At 32.0% G+C, this 17,474-nt stretch overlaps 4 protein-coding genes across 4 annotated transcripts; 1 reads left to right on the top strand and 3 right to left on the bottom strand.

The window, feature by feature from the left end:
* Nucleotides 1-3,109: 3,109 nt before the first annotated feature.
* On the bottom strand, nucleotides 3,110-6,347 carry LOC107889145 (protein FAR1-RELATED SEQUENCE 8). The gene is made up of 2 exons (XM_016813481.2): nucleotides 6,055-6,347; nucleotides 3,110-5,376 (listed from the first exon to the last, which is right to left on the bottom strand). The coding sequence occupies exons 1-2, from the start codon at nucleotides 6,133-6,135 to the stop codon at nucleotides 3,250-3,252; spliced, it is 2,208 nt and encodes a 735-aa protein (XP_016668970.1). The 5' UTR covers nucleotides 6,136-6,347; the 3' UTR covers nucleotides 3,110-3,249.
* A 930-nt stretch (nucleotides 6,348-7,277) lies between these two features.
* Nucleotides 7,278-10,892, top strand: LOC107890047 (cis-3-alkyl-4-alkyloxetan-2-one decarboxylase). The gene is made up of 12 exons (XM_016814564.2): nucleotides 7,278-7,675; nucleotides 7,766-7,841; nucleotides 8,270-8,355; nucleotides 8,452-8,545; nucleotides 8,638-8,714; nucleotides 8,829-8,956; nucleotides 9,063-9,134; nucleotides 9,275-9,345; nucleotides 9,560-9,635; nucleotides 9,776-9,919; nucleotides 10,016-10,102; nucleotides 10,768-10,892. The coding sequence occupies exons 1-11, from the start codon at nucleotides 7,427-7,429 to the stop codon at nucleotides 10,053-10,055; spliced, it is 1,113 nt and encodes a 370-aa protein (XP_016670053.2). The 5' UTR covers nucleotides 7,278-7,426; the 3' UTR covers nucleotides 10,056-10,102; nucleotides 10,768-10,892.
* Nucleotides 10,893-11,194: 302 nt separating this feature from the next.
* Nucleotides 11,195-11,574, bottom strand: LOC107890048 (chemocyanin-like). The gene is made up of 2 exons (XM_016814565.1): nucleotides 11,478-11,574; nucleotides 11,195-11,394 (listed from the first exon to the last, which is right to left on the bottom strand). The coding sequence occupies exons 1-2, from the start codon at nucleotides 11,572-11,574 to the stop codon at nucleotides 11,195-11,197; spliced, it is 297 nt and encodes a 98-aa protein (XP_016670054.1).
* A 3,940-nt stretch (nucleotides 11,575-15,514) lies between these two features.
* Nucleotides 15,515-15,898, bottom strand: LOC107890050 (basic blue protein). Its single transcript, XM_016814566.2, has one exon. The coding sequence runs from the start codon at nucleotides 15,875-15,877 to the stop codon at nucleotides 15,518-15,520; it is 360 nt and encodes a 119-aa protein (XP_016670055.1). The 5' UTR covers nucleotides 15,878-15,898; the 3' UTR covers nucleotides 15,515-15,517.
* Between the last annotated feature and the right edge of the window lie 1,576 nt (nucleotides 15,899-17,474).

Below are 17,474 nucleotides of genomic sequence, written 5' to 3' on the forward strand. Positions count from 1 at the left end.
AAAAACGGGCATAGAAATCACTTACAATCAAGGCTTAAAAGTGTTGAAACCCTAGCTATGGTGGAAAGCAAAATTTGGCAGCAACTTATAGAAAAGATGATCATTTTTGTGTTATTTTTCCCATTTTATTTCATTTAATATTCAAATGACCAAAATGCCCTTCCTTACTAAACTTTCAAAAATTTCATCCATGTCCAATTTTTGTCCATAAACTTATAAATTGGTCAAATTTATATTTAAGACCTTCTAATTAATATTTCAAAGCAATTTCATACTAGAAACTTCTAGAATGCAAGTTTTGTAACTTATTCAATTTAGTCCCTAATTTCAAATTAAGCTCTTTATGCATAGAATTTCTTCACGAAATTTTCACACAATCATGCAATCATATCATAGAGCTCAAAATAATCATAAAATAATTATTTCTATCTCGAATTTGTGGTCCCGAAACCACTATTCCTATTAGGCCCTAATTCGGGATATCACACTACTTTCGTGTGATAGACATTGGAAATGATGCCACTAAGGTAAACATTGCTCCAATTTATTTTACCGATATCACTATTTTATGATGGCTTCATAGGTCCGTAGATGAGAGGTAAGAGGTGATATCACTATTGGGATTTGGTGGAGTTACAGAATGAATTTAGGAAGCAATTTTACCCTAAGTATGCTGAGGAAGAAGTTTGGGCTAAGTTGTGTCGACTTACGTAGCAAGGCAAAATTCGAGAGTTCACTAAGTTGTTACTCAAAATCTTTGATTTGAGTGAGAAAGAGGCATTCTACTGGTTCAAGGATGGGTTAAATCCTTCGGAGAAGCAAGAGTTGCGTCGACTAGCAGTCAAAGAACTTACCAAAGCCACGATTGAGGCGGAGTTCTTTGTTGAGCTTGATCTGAAGAAAGACAAGTTTGAGTCTTCCAAGCCTAAAGAGACGAGTAATGGTGGGGGTGGCCATTGGAAAGAATGAGATAAAAATGATAATGATGGTAATGGCAAGAGTAATGGTTATGAAAAACCACGTAATGGGAAGTTGAAGCCCAACGATAAATCGGAGAAGCTAGTGAAGTGTTTCGTATATTGTGGTTCAAATAGGGTACGAGATTGCCTACAGAAGATTCAAGTTCATTGCGATCAACAAATAAGAGGAAGTGGAGCCTAAGGAGGATAAATTATTAAAACTTGGTTTAATGATACTCAATTTTGCTAAAGTGAAGAGGGATCACAAGTAAAAAGGGTTTATATTTGTGGACATTAACATCGAAGGCCGAATGAGGAGTGCTCTTGTTGATACAAGGACATCTGATTTTTTATATCGAAAAAAGTCGCGAATAAACTTGGTGTCTTAGTTAACAAATTGACTAAAAAGATCAAGATTGTTAATTTCAAAGAGGTCACAACTATGGGAGTAACATAAGGAGCTAAGCTACAGATTGGGTATTGGAAAGGCAAGGAAAATATTCAGGTAATTCACTTAGATGATTACAAGTTTGTTCTTGGCTTGAATTTCCTTGACAAGATTAATGCTTTGTTGCTTCCTTTTGCCGAATTCATATGTATCTTGGATACTTGTCAACGATAATGCATTGTGCTGGTAAGTCATGATGAGAAAGGTAGAACCAATGTATTTTCGGTAATCCAGCTAGTTGAGGATGTTCATTGTGGTAAGAACATTGACTTGGTAGATTAGAGTGCTATGAAGACCCCCTTGAAAATGCTAGAGGTGCAACAAACCGATGTAAAGCCAGTTGAGTTATTAGTGAGGCTACCACTTATGAGAGTGGTGGGTTGTACATCAAACTTTGTAGGAAAATGGTGATGCAAACTGGGTATTTCAAGTAAATGTTGCGAGCGAGGTACATCTCAAACACTTTCTAGTGTTTTTCATTATGATTAACTGTGGACTTGACAAAGACATAAATACCCTTTTAGAGTTTTGAAAAGGGTAAGTTGAGGGGCTTACAAATTAGACTTAGTAACAATACTCAAAGTTAACCCAATGTTTAATGTGGGTGTGTCAAAGTCTTTTTGTGTGGATCAAGGAGATCCCGATCTAGGCAAGTCACAATGGAGGCAAGTAAAAGTAGTGACCTCTTTCGATCGAAATGTACAAAAGAGAGAGGCAATTTGAGTTAGATGAAGATAGAAACATAAGCTGAGACACATGTTTCAAGGAGTAAAATTACCCAACATAGAGAATAGTTGGGAATTAGTTGAGGCATCGTGGGAGTTCATGGACAAGTTGGACCAGTGACATTTCGAGGATGCAACGAGGGTGTCACGAGAATGGTTGGGGATAAATGTCACGGGCCACGAATCAAAGCCCATGGCGAATGCACACAGAATGTCCCATGGAGATCAACTAATTAAATAAGGCTCATTTGACCTACTTAAATTGCCCGACTTGTAGAACGTGTGGGGCAACCCATCTACTTAGCTTGGTGAATATAGAAAGTAGCTTATATTTTATCAAGGTGAATATTTTCTAATCTTGGAAGATTTTGTAATATTAGAAAATCTTAGAAAATCCCTTAAGAATCTCAATTTGTAGATCTCAGTTATTAATGTAATTTAAACATTACTGTTAGATCTGTAGAGCTCAACTTTAAATAGATACATTCCCCTCATTTGTAATCATATCATTATTGAGTAATCAAATACTTTTGAGAACATTTACTTAAACACCTTGTATGCAACATTTACTTAAACACCTTGTATGCATGTTTTCTTGTGGCTTATTCGATTCTTTCATTGTTTTTTTATCTGAGTTTGCTTCTGCTAAGTTCGGTGCCTTAGAGAATTTCTATTGTGAATTATTACTTTTGATAGTTAAGTTGATAGGCAGATTTGAAACTAAATTTTTGCCTAAAACCACGCGATTCATTAAATTAGAACTTTCATTAAATTAAAGTTCTAACCTCATGACAATTGCACGTAATAATATATTTGTCGCATATGACTTTGGAAATAAAAGAATTCAAATTAACAAATTTAAGGATTATTGGTTGGTCAATATTTCAAAATTCAAAAAAAAAATAGAAACTAAAAATAACAATTAAAATATAAGGACAAAACCCACAATTACCCATAATACAAGGACTAAAAACAAATTTTGACATTAAAATTAGCTATGTGACATTTATTCCAATTTCAAGAACTATGCTGGAAAAACTCGACTGTTTACAAATATGGACGCAAGAGATAATTATAAATGCTACAGAGAAATTTATCTACATGTTCTTTGTTTTAACTATACATGCTTATCTGCAACAAGTCGAACTTTATTCAGAGATTCTTTAAAGGCTTGCCATGCAACCGTATAATGATCTCGGGATATCATCCCTTCTTCGACAACTTGCATTGCCCGTCTGTGCAAATGGTCGAACCACTGAACTGGGTTGCTAATGTCGATGTTATTGGATCCAAGTTCGGGTATGTATAGTCGCTTAAAATCTTTCCGCCAGCGAGACAAGATATACTGGAAAGGGATTTCCTCCACGCTGTTGTAGTGGAGGACACACAAGCAGTGTCGGCAAAGGTACCCGTTGAAGTTAAAGCAGCTGCATATGCAACGGATTTCTGTTCCGGCTTTGTCATGCATGACTTCGAAGTTCTTGATATTGCTCCGGTCTCCTTCGGCCTCATGTTCCTTAATCATGTAGGTTATAACCGGTCCGTTGGCATGAACTTGGGTGATGCTAAAACAAGGCATCATCACAACTTCATCTTGGAACCTCCTGAAAATTTCATTCGTATACAACTTCGAAAGCTGTAATTCGTAAAAGCATCTTGTTTTCAACAATGGACTTGAATCTCTCGATTCGAGATCATTGATTGCTTCTATTTTACGCTCTTCTTGCACAAGTAATTCGTACTTGCCAAAAAATTCTTTCAAAGAAGTTTGCTTATGCACAAAACTGTCAAAAAACGAGCTTCTGCATTCACCATTTTCAAAAGTGCACATTCCAGCAAAAAAGGTATCTTTTTGGTAAACCGGAGCCCATCGCTCTCTTTCCTCGTACAGAGTACAAAGCCATGCATGATCTGCAAGTCCGAACCGTCGAATCATATCATCCCAGCCCATTTCAAATTCGTCCACCTTCACGGTCTCATAGACTGTCCTATTTAATATCATTTGAAAGACACCAGATTCCTGCAACTCTCCCAAATTCTCGAATAAGCTTCGCATGACATGCGACAAATGCAGTCGATGGTGAGCCCTGGGAAACACCTCAGATATTGCACTTTGCATGGCCCTGCAGTGGTTTGTGATTATGGTTTGCGGAGAGCGACCAGACATACAAGTAAGCCATGCCCTAAATAGCCAAACATATGATTCGAATGTATCATCAGCAAGCAAACCACAGCCCAGCAAGATAGACTGCCCATGATGATTTACTCCAACAAATGCCACGAGAGGAATCTCGTATTTGTTTGACAAGCACGTGGTATCAACTGCAACCACATCACCAAAGTAACCATATGCAGCCCTAGACCTAGAATCCATCCAAAAAACATTCCTTAAACAACCTTCATCATTCAGATCTATCAGGTAAACGAAATTAGGACTAGTAAGCTGAATGTGGCTAAAAAAATCATATATAATTTGGGAATCTCCTTTGTTAAGCTTCAAGCGCTTAGAACGATCAACGGTCTCACTAATTTCTCCTTCAAGTGAGTTCAAGTTTCCATAACCCACTGGATCGGCCGTAGATGTACGGTACAACTTGATAGTCCGCACTTCTACATCTACAGTAGGCTCTACCTTTCTTTTGGCCACAGCGTCCATCTTCTTGTGTGACTTACAATTTTGCGCTCTTTCATGGTCAAATAGGTGATTGTGTTCCAGTTTGACTTCATCGACCCTCCATCTATTTGATTCTACTAACCTCAACCTTATCATCGCGAGACAGCCAGTTCTTGTTTCCTTCCTACGACTGTTTGCTTCTTTGATTGTTTTGAAGCCCTCGCAGTTACAACAGAGCACGGCTCCGCGTTTCTCTTTGCTGTTACGCTTCGTCCACGAAGATTTGACCCTAATTGCAAATCCTAGTTCCTTGGCATAACAGTTATAGTAATTATAAGCATCATCGTAAGATTCAAACTCCATCCCCACAACCGGCGGTGGATAATTTTTTCCTTGGGATATGCCATTTTCAATGGAAACTGCAGTTGCATCATCCCCGTTGCTTTCATGATTGTCGTCGATCTCAAGCATTCCGTCACAATCATCCTGAAGGCCATTGCTTTCAATGTCGAGGCCATTTCCTTCTATGTCAAGGCTATTGCTGTCAATATCAATGTCGTTCCCTTCCAATTCAAGCTCATTTCCATCATCCTCAAATAATTGCTCACTGTTTTGAGAACCCTCTTCCATCTGAAATGGAAACCCCATCAAATGGATAACTGACACTTAAAGAAAATACAAACAGAATAACCGAAGAAGTAACGCATAAACGATGCTAATACGTGATCTTTGAGATTCCAACTCTTCCCCACGCATTTTGTTTTAAAGAATGGTTACTATAAAAATTTAAGAAAACATGACATAATTGGGAGAGACAGCCACGAACCCCGAAAATATTATATACCATAAAAAGGACATGAAACTATACCATAAAAAGGACATGAAACTACCTTAATTATACCAAATATAGATAAAAGATTTAGTACATTTAACTATCCTCTTCATCCATATTCATTTCTTAGCATGGTTTCACAATTAAAAGTTGTAATCATTTACTCATATATTCTAACACAGAAATTTAGAAAATTTCATCAAATAATTTGAATTTTATTGCTTTAAAAATCAAGAAGTAAAAACTGGAACTGTAATGGCAAAGAAAAAGAAAACAAGGTTCTCTACTCTTAGCATATCTAAAGAACAGCGTAGTTTCTTCATTGAAAATCAAGGTTCAGCTTAATTAACTAATAAAAAAAAGAAGTTTATTAAGAACATCCAAGAAATTAAAGATCAAAACCCTAGAAATGGGGGGAAATGGGAACTGGGAAAGACGAAGAAGTAAATCGAGTGAAGGAAATGGGGGAAACGAACCGTGATGAGGAGGTTGGGCGGCGGGGAAGGAGACAAAGCGTGATGGTGATCGCCGGTGGAAAACGCCGGATCGCCGGTCATGGTTGGAGTGAGGGTGAGGGAGCCTTGCGTCAAAGTATGAGAGGTTAGTTTTACCCTAAGGCTCTCAATCACTATATTCCCACTTTGGTCCTTTGTTTTCCTTGTATTTGCTTTTTCTTAGTTGCATTTGAAAAAGAATGGTGCTATTTTTAGAAATATTGAAAAGTTTAGGGACTCAGCCATTTGATTTTACATTTTAAACTGAGTCTTCTTTCCTTTCTGGTGGAGCTAAGGATTCCGTGGTTCTGTTATCGATATGTTAGATTCTGAGTTGAATGATAACTCCACGCGCTGGTTTCAACATGATACACGCTCCAAAATCTGATCTAAGTTATAAAATTACTAAAAGTGATTATTTTTTATACAATTATTATTTTGAGAATATTTATATTTTTTTATATTTTAATTAATCTAAAAAAATACATACACTAAAAATTTTAATATTGAATTCAAAACATTGTATCTTCATTAACTCAACTTTATCATTTAAATCTAGACCTGTTCATAGGTCAGACTATCCATTTAGGCCAACTCGAAATTTGAAATATTTTAGGTAAAAATATTTGACTTGCTTAAAATAAGAATTAAGTTCAAACTTGAACATTTAAAGTCCGACCAGACTTATTTTAAATTTATAATACTTTATGCTATGCTATTTTTATATATTATATAATTTAAAACACATTAAAAAAATAATTTATATTAAATATATAATATTACTCTAATGTAAATATTAAAATAATGTTAAGATTACTATATACAAAATTTCAATAAATAAAAAATATCAAATTATTAAATATTAAAATAAAAAATATTTTATTCAAAAAAATTTAAAAAATAATATGGATAGGTCTAAATGGGTTTGTATTAGTCTTTTATAGATATGAATGAATTTAGACAATTTTTTTTACCTAGATTTTGGGTCAATTCAAACTTGAATAAGTAGTATTTTAATATCATGCTTAAATCTAAACCGACCCATAAGTACCTCTATTTAAATCAAATTATATTTATTTTTCATATAATTTTAGCTTAACTAGTTTTAATATAAAAATAGTTTAGGAGGCGTTACACTAAAAAAAACTTATAGCGCGTGGGACTGTGTTGAACTAGTAATACTGTAATTTTTTCCTCTGTTTTTCTGGTCCATAATTTATGAGCAAAACACTTAACTCTTATTTTTATTTTCTCAAAACATTTAAAGAGAAAAGTAGACAAAAATGGTGGAGGGAGTTTAGTTCGTTAAAAGCAGTGGCAAAGAAGGCGAAGGTAAATAGCAAAAAGAAAAAAAATGGCGACGAATCTTCTGCTCACTCCTCAGTCGCTTGCTTTTTCAAAATTCTCTGTTTCAACCAAAAAAGTAGCGATTAACAGCCAAAGAGCGACGAGATTCGTAGCCAAAGCCAGTGGTGGAGAAGAGAAGAACGACGAGAAAGGCTTCACTCCGTTTGGTTTCGTCACCGATAATCCTTCCAGCCGCAGCGCCATTCAATTGCCGGAATCCCCCGCTGAGGATGGCAATGTCGGCCAAATGCTTTATGTGAGTAATTTTTTTATAGCCGTCGTCGCCTATGCACTTAAATTTGTGGATTTTATATTCGATGAAAAATTAATGGGATCAAAATTGCAGAGGATAGAAGACAAGGGAAAGGAGTATGGCTCATACATAAAGTCTGGAAAGCTTAGATGGTTTGTTAGAGAAACTGGTAATGCTTCACACTTTCCCTATATTTAAAATCTTGATTGTAATGCTTGAGCTTTAGCTCGGTTGGTACCATTACTACTGCAAGTTGTAACAATAGGAGGATGTGAGTTCGAGTTAAGCACGAATTATATTCCGACTTAAGGGTTTTAGGGAGAGTAAGAGTAGTAATAGGAATTGTATAAAAATCTTCAATTGCATATCACGTGTTCATGCAGGATTACTTGTCCAAACTCAAGTGTAAAAACTCCATAGTTTGTGTATGGGATGATTTTCCTAATACTAATGTCATATTTGAACTTAAGTCTAATTGCTTGGTTGCATTTAGTTTATGCATTTGCTAATTATTTTACTCATTTGAAAAGAAAATGAAAAATGAAATCAAGCAAAGGTATTGTTATTGTTTTGAAAGTAATGTTGGGTGGTTTGTAGGGTCACCTGAAAGCCGACGTGGTACAGTTGTCTTCCTACATGGGGCTCCAACACAATCTTATAGCTATCGAGTTGTAATGTCTCAGGTTGTGTTTAACACATATTCGAATATTAATTTCGACATATAATCTGAATTTTCTTTTTTAAAATTTGAGGTTTCCCTTTTGTGTGTTATGCATTAGATGTCAGAAGCTGGTTTCCATTGCTTTGCACCTGATTGGATAGGATTTGGTTTCAGTGACAAACCACAGCCTGGATATGGGTTTGATTACACAGGTTTTCGTAGTTACATGATAATACCATCGTCTAATTCACCAACAGTGCGTCAGATGTAAATCCATTAATGCTATATATGTTAATATTTGCAGAGAAGGAGTTCCATGAGGCACTTGACAAGTTATTGGATGTCTTGGAGGTCAAGTCTCCTTTCTTTCTTGTGGTTCAGGTTTGATAATCCGCTATGTCCAACATGAATACTTTAAGATTTAAAATGAAGAGTCATGGCAACATAATCTACATACCTAATTTACTTTTTTTTTTTTTTTGGATATGGTTGAAGGGGTTTGTTGTAGGTTCATATGGATTGACATGGGCATTGAAAAATCCCAGCAAGATATCCAAATTAGCAATTTTGAATACTCCATTAACAGTTTCATCTCCTGTTCCTGGACTTTTCCAACAGCTAAGGTTTGGGTTTATCTTTCTATGAATATGTTATTTGGATCCGACAATTACAAGCTAATTGAGTTGGAGTAACATAGATTATGAAATTGTCCTTTTGTTTCTCTCACAGAATACCACTTTTTGGAGAATTTACTTCTCAAAATGCTGTGATAGCTGAACGCTTTATTGAAGCAGGTAGCCCGTATGTATCCAATTCCAATATATATCCCTGCTATTTTCACAATATTTCTCTTCTTATGTTATAGCAGATACATATCCGTATTTGTTATTCTCACCTAAACCCGAGTTTCTAAAGATGAAATGGTAAATGTCTTTTGACAGATATGTGCTGAAGCTGGAAAAGGCTGATGTCTATCGATTACCATATTTGGCCAGCAGCGGACCCGGCTTCGGTTTGTCTTTCATCCTTACATATACGGGCTTTTTTCGGTTAAATCCTAACATGATATCATAGCTCGTATTATGTTTTGAACCTGAGACTAAATCCAGTTGGTTTATGCATTCACCTAACAAGTCCGGATTTCAAATCCCAGTGTTTACAACTCCTTTAATTCGGGTTTTATTCAAAGACAATCCCAATAATGCAAAAATAGTTCGGTGTTTCAGCATTACTTGAAGCAGCAAGAAAAATTAATTTCAGAGACATCTCAAGTCAAATAGCTGATGGATTTGCATCTGGAAGGTACATTTTCTTCTTTAGCATTTTTATTCTCATATCCAATACTTACATCCGAGCCCGACCAGTATAGCTCTATAGCTGTATAGCAACTTTCTCCCGTATGGGAGATATAACCCTTTTAAAAACCCTTTTCTCATCTTCAGATGGGATAAACCAGTTCTGGTTGCTTGGGGTTTAGCGGACAAGTACCTCCCTCAAACAATAGCCGAAGAATTTCGGAAACAAAACCTGAGCTCAGTTGAGCTCAAGCTGATAGAAGGTGCCGGTCATATGCCTCAGGAGGACTGGTAAAACTATATTCCATTTACATTATCCATTTTCATTTCTGCATTTTCATTTTATTTTATTTTATTTTTTGGTCTCATTAAATTGAAAACCAACAGGCCAGAGAAAGTTGTCGATGCTTTGAGAATGTTCTTCTAAGTTGCATACCGTTGTTTTTATGCTATTGACTTTCCTTTTCTTGCAAGGTAAGTTACCTGCAATTCCTTCTATGTTAGTTCACTTTCTTTATCTTCTTTTTAAAGTATTCGTGTCCGATAGATATCTAGATAATGGTGAGTATTTATTGATTTGAATTAATTTAACCAGCCAAACCGAATAAATTTAATTTATTTGGGTCGATTTTGAAAATTGATTTATTTAATTAATTCGATGAATTACTCAATTGATAAGTAAATAGATTGAATCAGCTGATTTTTTTTATTAATTTTAAATTATATGTGACTATGTTATATCATTTATGTTTATAATATTACATGTTATATAATGTATAACTAATGGAATCAATTGACTTAAATTGAGATTTTTTTTTACGGCTTAAAATATAATTTTATTATTATATTAACTTAAAATATAAATTTGCAATTTTAGCAGAGAGGCCCCCTTTAGATCAGGGCGACAGTAGGGGAGCTGTCGAGGGTTGGACCTCTAAAATTGAAAATTTAGTTAAAATTGGTAAAATTTTGATTTAATCATAAAAAATATAAACTATTAAAATGATGAAATTGCATTTAACTCTCATAAAATTATATAAATTAATTTCCTTGCAAAACTCAAAAACATATGAAGCTTATACAAAAATTTGCTTGCAAATCTTTTGTATCTAAAACTACTTATTTCATATTTCCTGCAGGTATTTTACAGAAAACAGAGCAATGTAATTTTCTGATTAACTAAAACTATTGTATAGATTTGTAGTTTAGATGATGTATTTCTATATATCCAATGCACAGCACAGGACAAACATTTTTAAGCTCAGTGACTTGCATAAAACCTTTCAAATTGGATGAAATTGGTTATGTAATTGAAATATAAAATAAAAACATTTTTATTAATAAAAATTAAATTGATTATGGTATCTAATATATGAATAAAAAAGTGAAAATTTTTCAAGGTTCTAATTTTGGAGGTGATAAATCTCTAGATATAGACCATAAAACAGATACAAAGAATAATTATTAGTGAAATGAGAAAGAAGAGAAGAAAATTAAATAATTTATTAAGTTATATTGTAATGGATGTCATCCCATGTATATGGTGTATATATAGACAGAGAGAGATTATGTAGCGGTGACGGCTATTTTCATTCCATTATTACAGTGACCGGGAAAACCACAAACAAAATAGTTATGTCCTTGTTGAAGGGTGATAAGGTCATCTCCCGTCTCAAATACTTGAGCATCGTCTGCCACGTAGCATGCTTCATAACCTTCCTTGTCTACCACTGCAACATCGTGGTTCGGTCGATTATACTTAAATTCTGCAAATATATTTTCACATAAAAAAATATGCCAGCCTTGAAGGTTTTGCCATTAGGCCAATTACTAACACTAAAACCCCAACCAGAAGCATCACCCACCATGAAAGTGGCTGCAAAGCTGCTCTGAAAACATAACAGTAGAGTCAACCAAATCATTGCACTGCCTCCTTCTTGGCCCATTTCTTCTATGCTCTTTTTACACTACGAATAATTTGTGATCTAAATGGGTTTGCCCTTTTTATAGCCATCATTTTTAAGAAAAAAAAAAACAAGAATTTGGTAAACCCCAAAGCCAAATCTTTTTCATTTAATTTGAAATCAACGAATAAGGATTTTATATGACCTAATTGATCCTCTTCTTCACCATACAATCAACATCCAAAAGAAAAAACTAAATTCAGCATTTTTTTATTTTTTTCAACATTACGTACTCGTATCAAATGTAATTTTCCTCGGCACTGTAATGATAAAAAAATAATATATGTCAAATTAAATTATCTAATTTTTACAAAAAAATATTCAATTTCTATTTTAATTCTAATCAAATCTAAAAAACAATTATTAAAAATAAATTCTGATATTAAAAAAAAGTTTAAATTCAATATTGACATGTAGATCATGGTCGAGCTGGGCCAGCCCAAAAAATAAAATGTTTGGACAAAAATATAGGTCCGAAAAATAGGTTTAGGCAAAAAAAATAAGAGCAATTTTCTAAAGAGGCTAGGCATTGAGTAAGCTTTTTTTGCCTGAACACGGCTCGACCCGAATTTGCAAAAAAAACTATTGTTTTTGCTGTTGTTTTTTGTCATTTCACTATTATATTGATACTATTTTATTGTTATTATTTGGATATTTTATAACTCTTTTTTTATTGTTAAATTTGTTACTATTTTATGTCTTTATTTGTCATTTTACACGTATCAGTTAAGTTTTACTAAACACTTTTAAATAAACAGTTAATAGAATCAATTGGTCAAACCAGCCACTGCAATCAACAATCAACTATCAACTAGAAATTATTTTATGATCTATAATCTAAATGTTTGTCTTTTTTTACAGACATTATTTTTGTTTTTTTTTTGTTGAAATATCAATGAATTTGGTAACCTCAAAATCAAATATTTCTGCATTTAATTTGAAACTAATGTAAGGATTTTATATTACCTAATAAATACTCATCTTTACGTATATAATTTTGATTGGTATAATAAATTTAGCTTTTTATGTTTATATATTTTGTCATTTTAGCTTTAATTCTAAAAATTCAACAAATTTAACCTTAATATTTACACAAATATTATGAGATAAATTTATTAAAATTCGGACCAAATTAACTAACTAATTAAAATAAATCTATAAAAACTTACATATTTACGCATTTACAAAATAAGTTAAATGAGATAAATAAATATTGATACACTAGCAATAAAATATTTTAAACCCACAAGTAGACTTTATATACTAGCATATGTCTATTTTTTTTAGTGCATAACAATTTATTATTTGTATTATACCTTAAATTGCACGTATGTCACCTTTTAAATATTTGCTTGTAAAATTTAAAAACTTCACTAATGATGTATTAAATAATTTTTTAATAAATATAATATATTTTGGATAATTATTCTAAACATTTCTGGCCAAGTGTTCGTATGAAAATAAAAAAACAAAAAAAGCCATGCAACAATAACCTAAATTATTGGTGGAAGTTTTTATTTATTTCACGTGTAGTGTATATAATAATTATCCAACTATTTTAAGGATTATTATTTGATATGGTGGAAACTAAAAATTTCAAAAACGAGTTAAAATTATAATAAGTGTCGCTCAATGTATATTTTGATATTATGATATAAATAAATGAGACATTTATCGTATCCTTTTTGTTACAAAAGCCAAATATTTAAAGTTTTATTTTCAATTTTATTCAAGAAAACGCTCCTTAAAACATGAACAAGAAATTAAGTATCAACTAAAGACTTTAAATCAATACGGGTCTTTTGTTATAGTGCCACTGTCTTAAGTGTTTGGTAATCTAAATATTTTAAGTGTTTGAAAAATTAAATATTTAATTTAAGTTATAAAATTTATTTGATATATTATTTAAAATTAATTACGGAATATAATTAGACTGTTCGATAAATATAGATTTTGAATTATAAAAAAATTATTATATTCTATGTTTTAATCTTAAGTTTTAAGTATTTCACCTTATTCTAAACAAAAATCAAAATTTAAATAAATAAAATTGAATTAAATTAATTGAAAATATTATGATAAATAATTCTTATCTACTTATCATTTTCCATATTTAAAAAAAAAATTCTACCAAATAATTTTTATTTTGAATTACCAGACATGTGTAAAAAATTAAATCATTCAAAATATTAATTTTTAATTTATTTAAATTTTTCAATGAAACAAGGCCTTAGGTGACAAAAACAATTAATAAAATTAAATCATGTAATTAATAATTTCCAAAAATCATGTAATAAAAATTAAATCATTAATTCCAGGATTTTGGACATATTTTCAAGAGCCACAACACGAGTTGTATCCATCTAAATCAAAGTGTCAAAGACCTTTGGATCAAATCTTCTCTAATTTAATTCTGTCAACACGAAGAAAATTAATTTTTTTGTTCAAGATTAAGTCTCAACAATTCTTGAAATGAATCTTATTGACCCAAGATCAAATCTCAAAGACTCTTAGATCAATTCTCAAACAAATATATCTCTAATCTCATTTTCAAAATCGAGTGTCGATGACTCAAGTGGGTCACACCATCTACAATCAAGTCTCGAAAACTAAAGTTTTGTTGAATAAAAAAGTTAATAAATTTTATTTCTATTCAATAAACATACAAAAATTGAAACTTTTTAAATAAAACTTATTGACTCCACATTTTTAGTTTGCATTTTCTATGCAAAAGTTGTGTACAAAATTGTAGCATGTCCGATAAGACGATTTTGCCTTTCATCTATTTTCATCGAAGTTGCAACAGTTTAGAAGAACCTTGTTAAAAATGCAAATCATATGTTTTCTCCAACTCAAAAGTTATATATATATCTATATCAGCAACAACACTACACCAAAACTCATAATCAAATTCAAATTCAAATTCAAAAGTTGTGGCTGTGATAAAAAATATATATATATATAATTCACGAAAAACATTAATGTTATGATTAATTGTCTTTAATTGCGATCTTTCAAAATTAATCGAAATTAAATTACTTTAATTTTTTAGAAAGAAAATTTATTTAATCTCAAAATTGAGAGGGATATCATTTTGCCTTTACCTTTGATTAACAATTTTTATACTCTTAATTTCCATCATTCATACTAAATAGAACCTTAAAGTGTGAAATCGATTTAACTAATTAAACCAATTAAAATTTTTAAATAAATAATTTTTAAATTGATAATTGAAAACAAAAAATTAATTGATCTTTTAATTTTATTTTTAAAACATTGTATGCAATACAAATAAATTTCATTTAGGCAATAATTTTAAATTATCATATGAATATGATATTATATATAGTTTATATTACAGTATTATATGTTGATATACAACTTTTATATAAAAATATAAGTCATTTATTATTAAGTAGTTAAAAATGATTAAATTAGCTAAATTAACTATCTTAGACTTTACTTAGCAGAGTGAAAAGAAAACTTAAAAGATGAAAATTTCAAGGGTAGAAAAATAGAAAATATAATTTTTCTTCCGGCGATTGTGGTTGAGAGGAAAAATGGAAAAATTTAATCATCTATTGTTTAGTAGAGTTGAACTATCATATACTCATCCTTTGTTCTGTTCTTATGTTTTTAATTTGGAAGGATTAATTTTTATGCATGAAGATAAAAAATAATATCTACCATTCTTATCAAGCACATTGAATTTTTTTTCGCTTTTCTGCTCAGCCAATACATCCTTAACCCGGTTTTAATGTATTAGGTTAATTAAGTTAATTTTGTCAGAAAATTTGATATTATATAAATATTAAATATATTAACTGAAGTCTTCATTGTTGAATTATTGAGGAAATAAGAAAGAAAAAAAAAAGAGAAGAGAAATTTATTTATATATTTATTGTAAAATAACGAATCGAGATTACTACGTAGCAGTAATAGCTATTTTCATGCCACCTTCACAGTGACCTGGAAAACCACATACAAAATAGTTATCTCCCTTTTTAAGCGGAATAAGATCATCTCCCGTCTCGAAAACTGGAGCTTCTTGTGGAATTTTACACGACTCATATGCTTCTTTATCTACTACTGCAACGTCGTGATTCGCTCGATTATACGTAAATTCAAGGACATCACCCGCCTTGAAGGTTTTTCCCTTGGGCCAATTGTTCACACTAAAACCCCAACCAGAAGCATCACCCACCATGAAAGTGGCTGCAAAGCTGCTCTGAAAACATAACATTAGAGTCAACCAAATCATTGCACTGCCTCTTTCTCGGCCCATTTCTTCGATGTTTTCTTTACACTTTGAATTTTAGAGGTACAATTTGTGATCTAAATGGGTTCGCCCTTTCTATAGCCTTTATTTTTTAGAAAAATAATCAATGAATTTGGAAACGTATAAGCATTTTAATTTGCCTCATAAATCTCCTTTTATGCAGTACAATCACCGTTTATTTATTTGGATATTCATATTAAATGTTATTAAATACAACATGGTCAATAAAAATAGTTAAAAGAGATAAATTCAAACTATCTATTTTTCTAAAAAGCCAAAAAATTATTTTGATGAGAATGTTATATGTTGAAAAAAAATGTTGATAAAAATCTCGAGAAAATTAAAAAAAATATGTTTGGTACACTCAACACTTTATTAAAATGATGCTTATTATAATGTCTTCCAAATTTGTTAATGTTATATGTCGAAAAAAAATGTTGATTAAAATTTCGAGAAAGTTAAAAAAAATATGTTTGGTACATTCAACACTTTATTAAAATGATGCTTATTATAATGTCTTCCAAATTTATTTTTTTTAACTTATATCTCAAGTTGTTATTTAAAAAAAGAAAAATTGTTGTGATGATCAGACGTGTCTCCATCTTATGCATAACTTCACTATCGACAAAACCATCAAACAATTTCTTAGTTTCCAATAATAGTTTATCTACGATACACCTATCATGTCCCATGAATGTAGATTCGTAAATAATATCACGTCTACCATCTTCCTCTAGATGTTTCCAACTTCACTAAATTGTGTTAAAATTTTATTGTAAGTTATTTTAACGACGAACAACTTCATAGATTCCCCAATCCATGAACGTTACAACATATGATTTTCATTAGACACAGCTGGCCTACATAGCAGAGCCTACCTGATATATCTTTTTGTGAGACAGAAATTTGCACATAATCCATACCCTTAGAAATTGTACAAACTGAAAAAACAATACTTGGTCGTTCTTTTCGTCCTCCAAGTCCCTTGGGCTATCCTCCAAATCAAATCCCCTATCATCAAGGCCCAATTTAAGGGAGAAATCAAAATTCAAATTAGTATAATTCCCATGATTACTAGCTTTATCCTTATCACATTCCCCAAAATTAGGAATTTCCGATTCCCTTCCTACCTGTAGCCAGACACTCTTCACTATTTGTGCTCGTCGGGATGTCCCAATCGACCATACAGAAAACAGAAAAGTGGTAAGCGCTTGAACTGAAATCTCGCATAAACCTCGTTTCTCTTAGGCATAACTATTCGCTTCCTTCGTTTCAGAGGTTGCTAAATATCCACACGTACTCGAATCCTCATATAACCTTAGAAAGCTTCGAGTTGATCCTTTCGCATCATAGTCTAGGAATTTCACAATAAAATTTCCAAAAACTTTACCGACGCCTCAAACATCAATCCATTGGGTAAATCATAAATCTGTACCTAAAAACCAACAAAAAATACGTCCATGGACTCCCATAAACTACCCTACCAACGTCCACCTCATAAAAAAACGAAATAAAAACAGCTTATCACTCAAATTTGAAATAGAACCCCCAAAGGGTGCTAGATATTAACCAACGTAGTCCTCATCGCTTGGAACTGAATCGT

This window comes from Gossypium hirsutum, chromosome A09 (assembly GCF_007990345.1).
Source record: "Gossypium hirsutum isolate 1008001.06 chromosome A09, Gossypium_hirsutum_v2.1, whole genome shotgun sequence".
NCBI lineage: Eukaryota > Viridiplantae > Streptophyta > Magnoliopsida > Malvales > Malvaceae > Gossypium > Gossypium hirsutum.

Bases quoted from the DNA above. Each gene is read 5' to 3' on its own strand.
- LOC107890050 (XM_016814566.2), bottom strand. From the start codon at position 15,877: ATGGGCCGAGAAAGAGGCAGTGCAATGATTTGGTTGACTCTAATGTTA.
- LOC107889145 (XM_016813481.2), bottom strand. From the start codon at position 6,135: ATGACCGGCGATCCGGCGTTTTCCACCGGCGATCACCATCACGCTTTG. The intron at 5,377-6,054 runs GTTCGTTTCCCC...TTTCCATTTCAG, and splicing joins CGCCCAACCTCCTCATCACG to ATGGAAGAGGGTTCTCAAAA.
- LOC107890048 (XM_016814565.1), bottom strand. From the start codon at position 11,574: ATGGGCCAAGAAGGAGGCAGTGCAATGATTTGGTTGACTCTACTGTTA. The intron at 11,395-11,477 runs GTTGGGGTTTTA...ATATATTTGCAG, and splicing joins CATGGTGGGTGATGCTTCTG to AATTTAAGTATAATCGACCG.
- LOC107890047 (XM_016814564.2), top strand. From the start codon at position 7,427: ATGGCGACGAATCTTCTGCTCACTCCTCAGTCGCTTGCTTTTTCAAAA. The intron at 7,842-8,269 runs GTAATGCTTCAC...GGTGGTTTGTAG, and splicing joins ATGGTTTGTTAGAGAAACTG to GGTCACCTGAAAGCCGACGT. The intron at 8,957-9,062 runs GTTTGGGTTTAT...TTTCTCTCACAG, and splicing joins GGACTTTTCCAACAGCTAAG to AATACCACTTTTTGGAGAAT.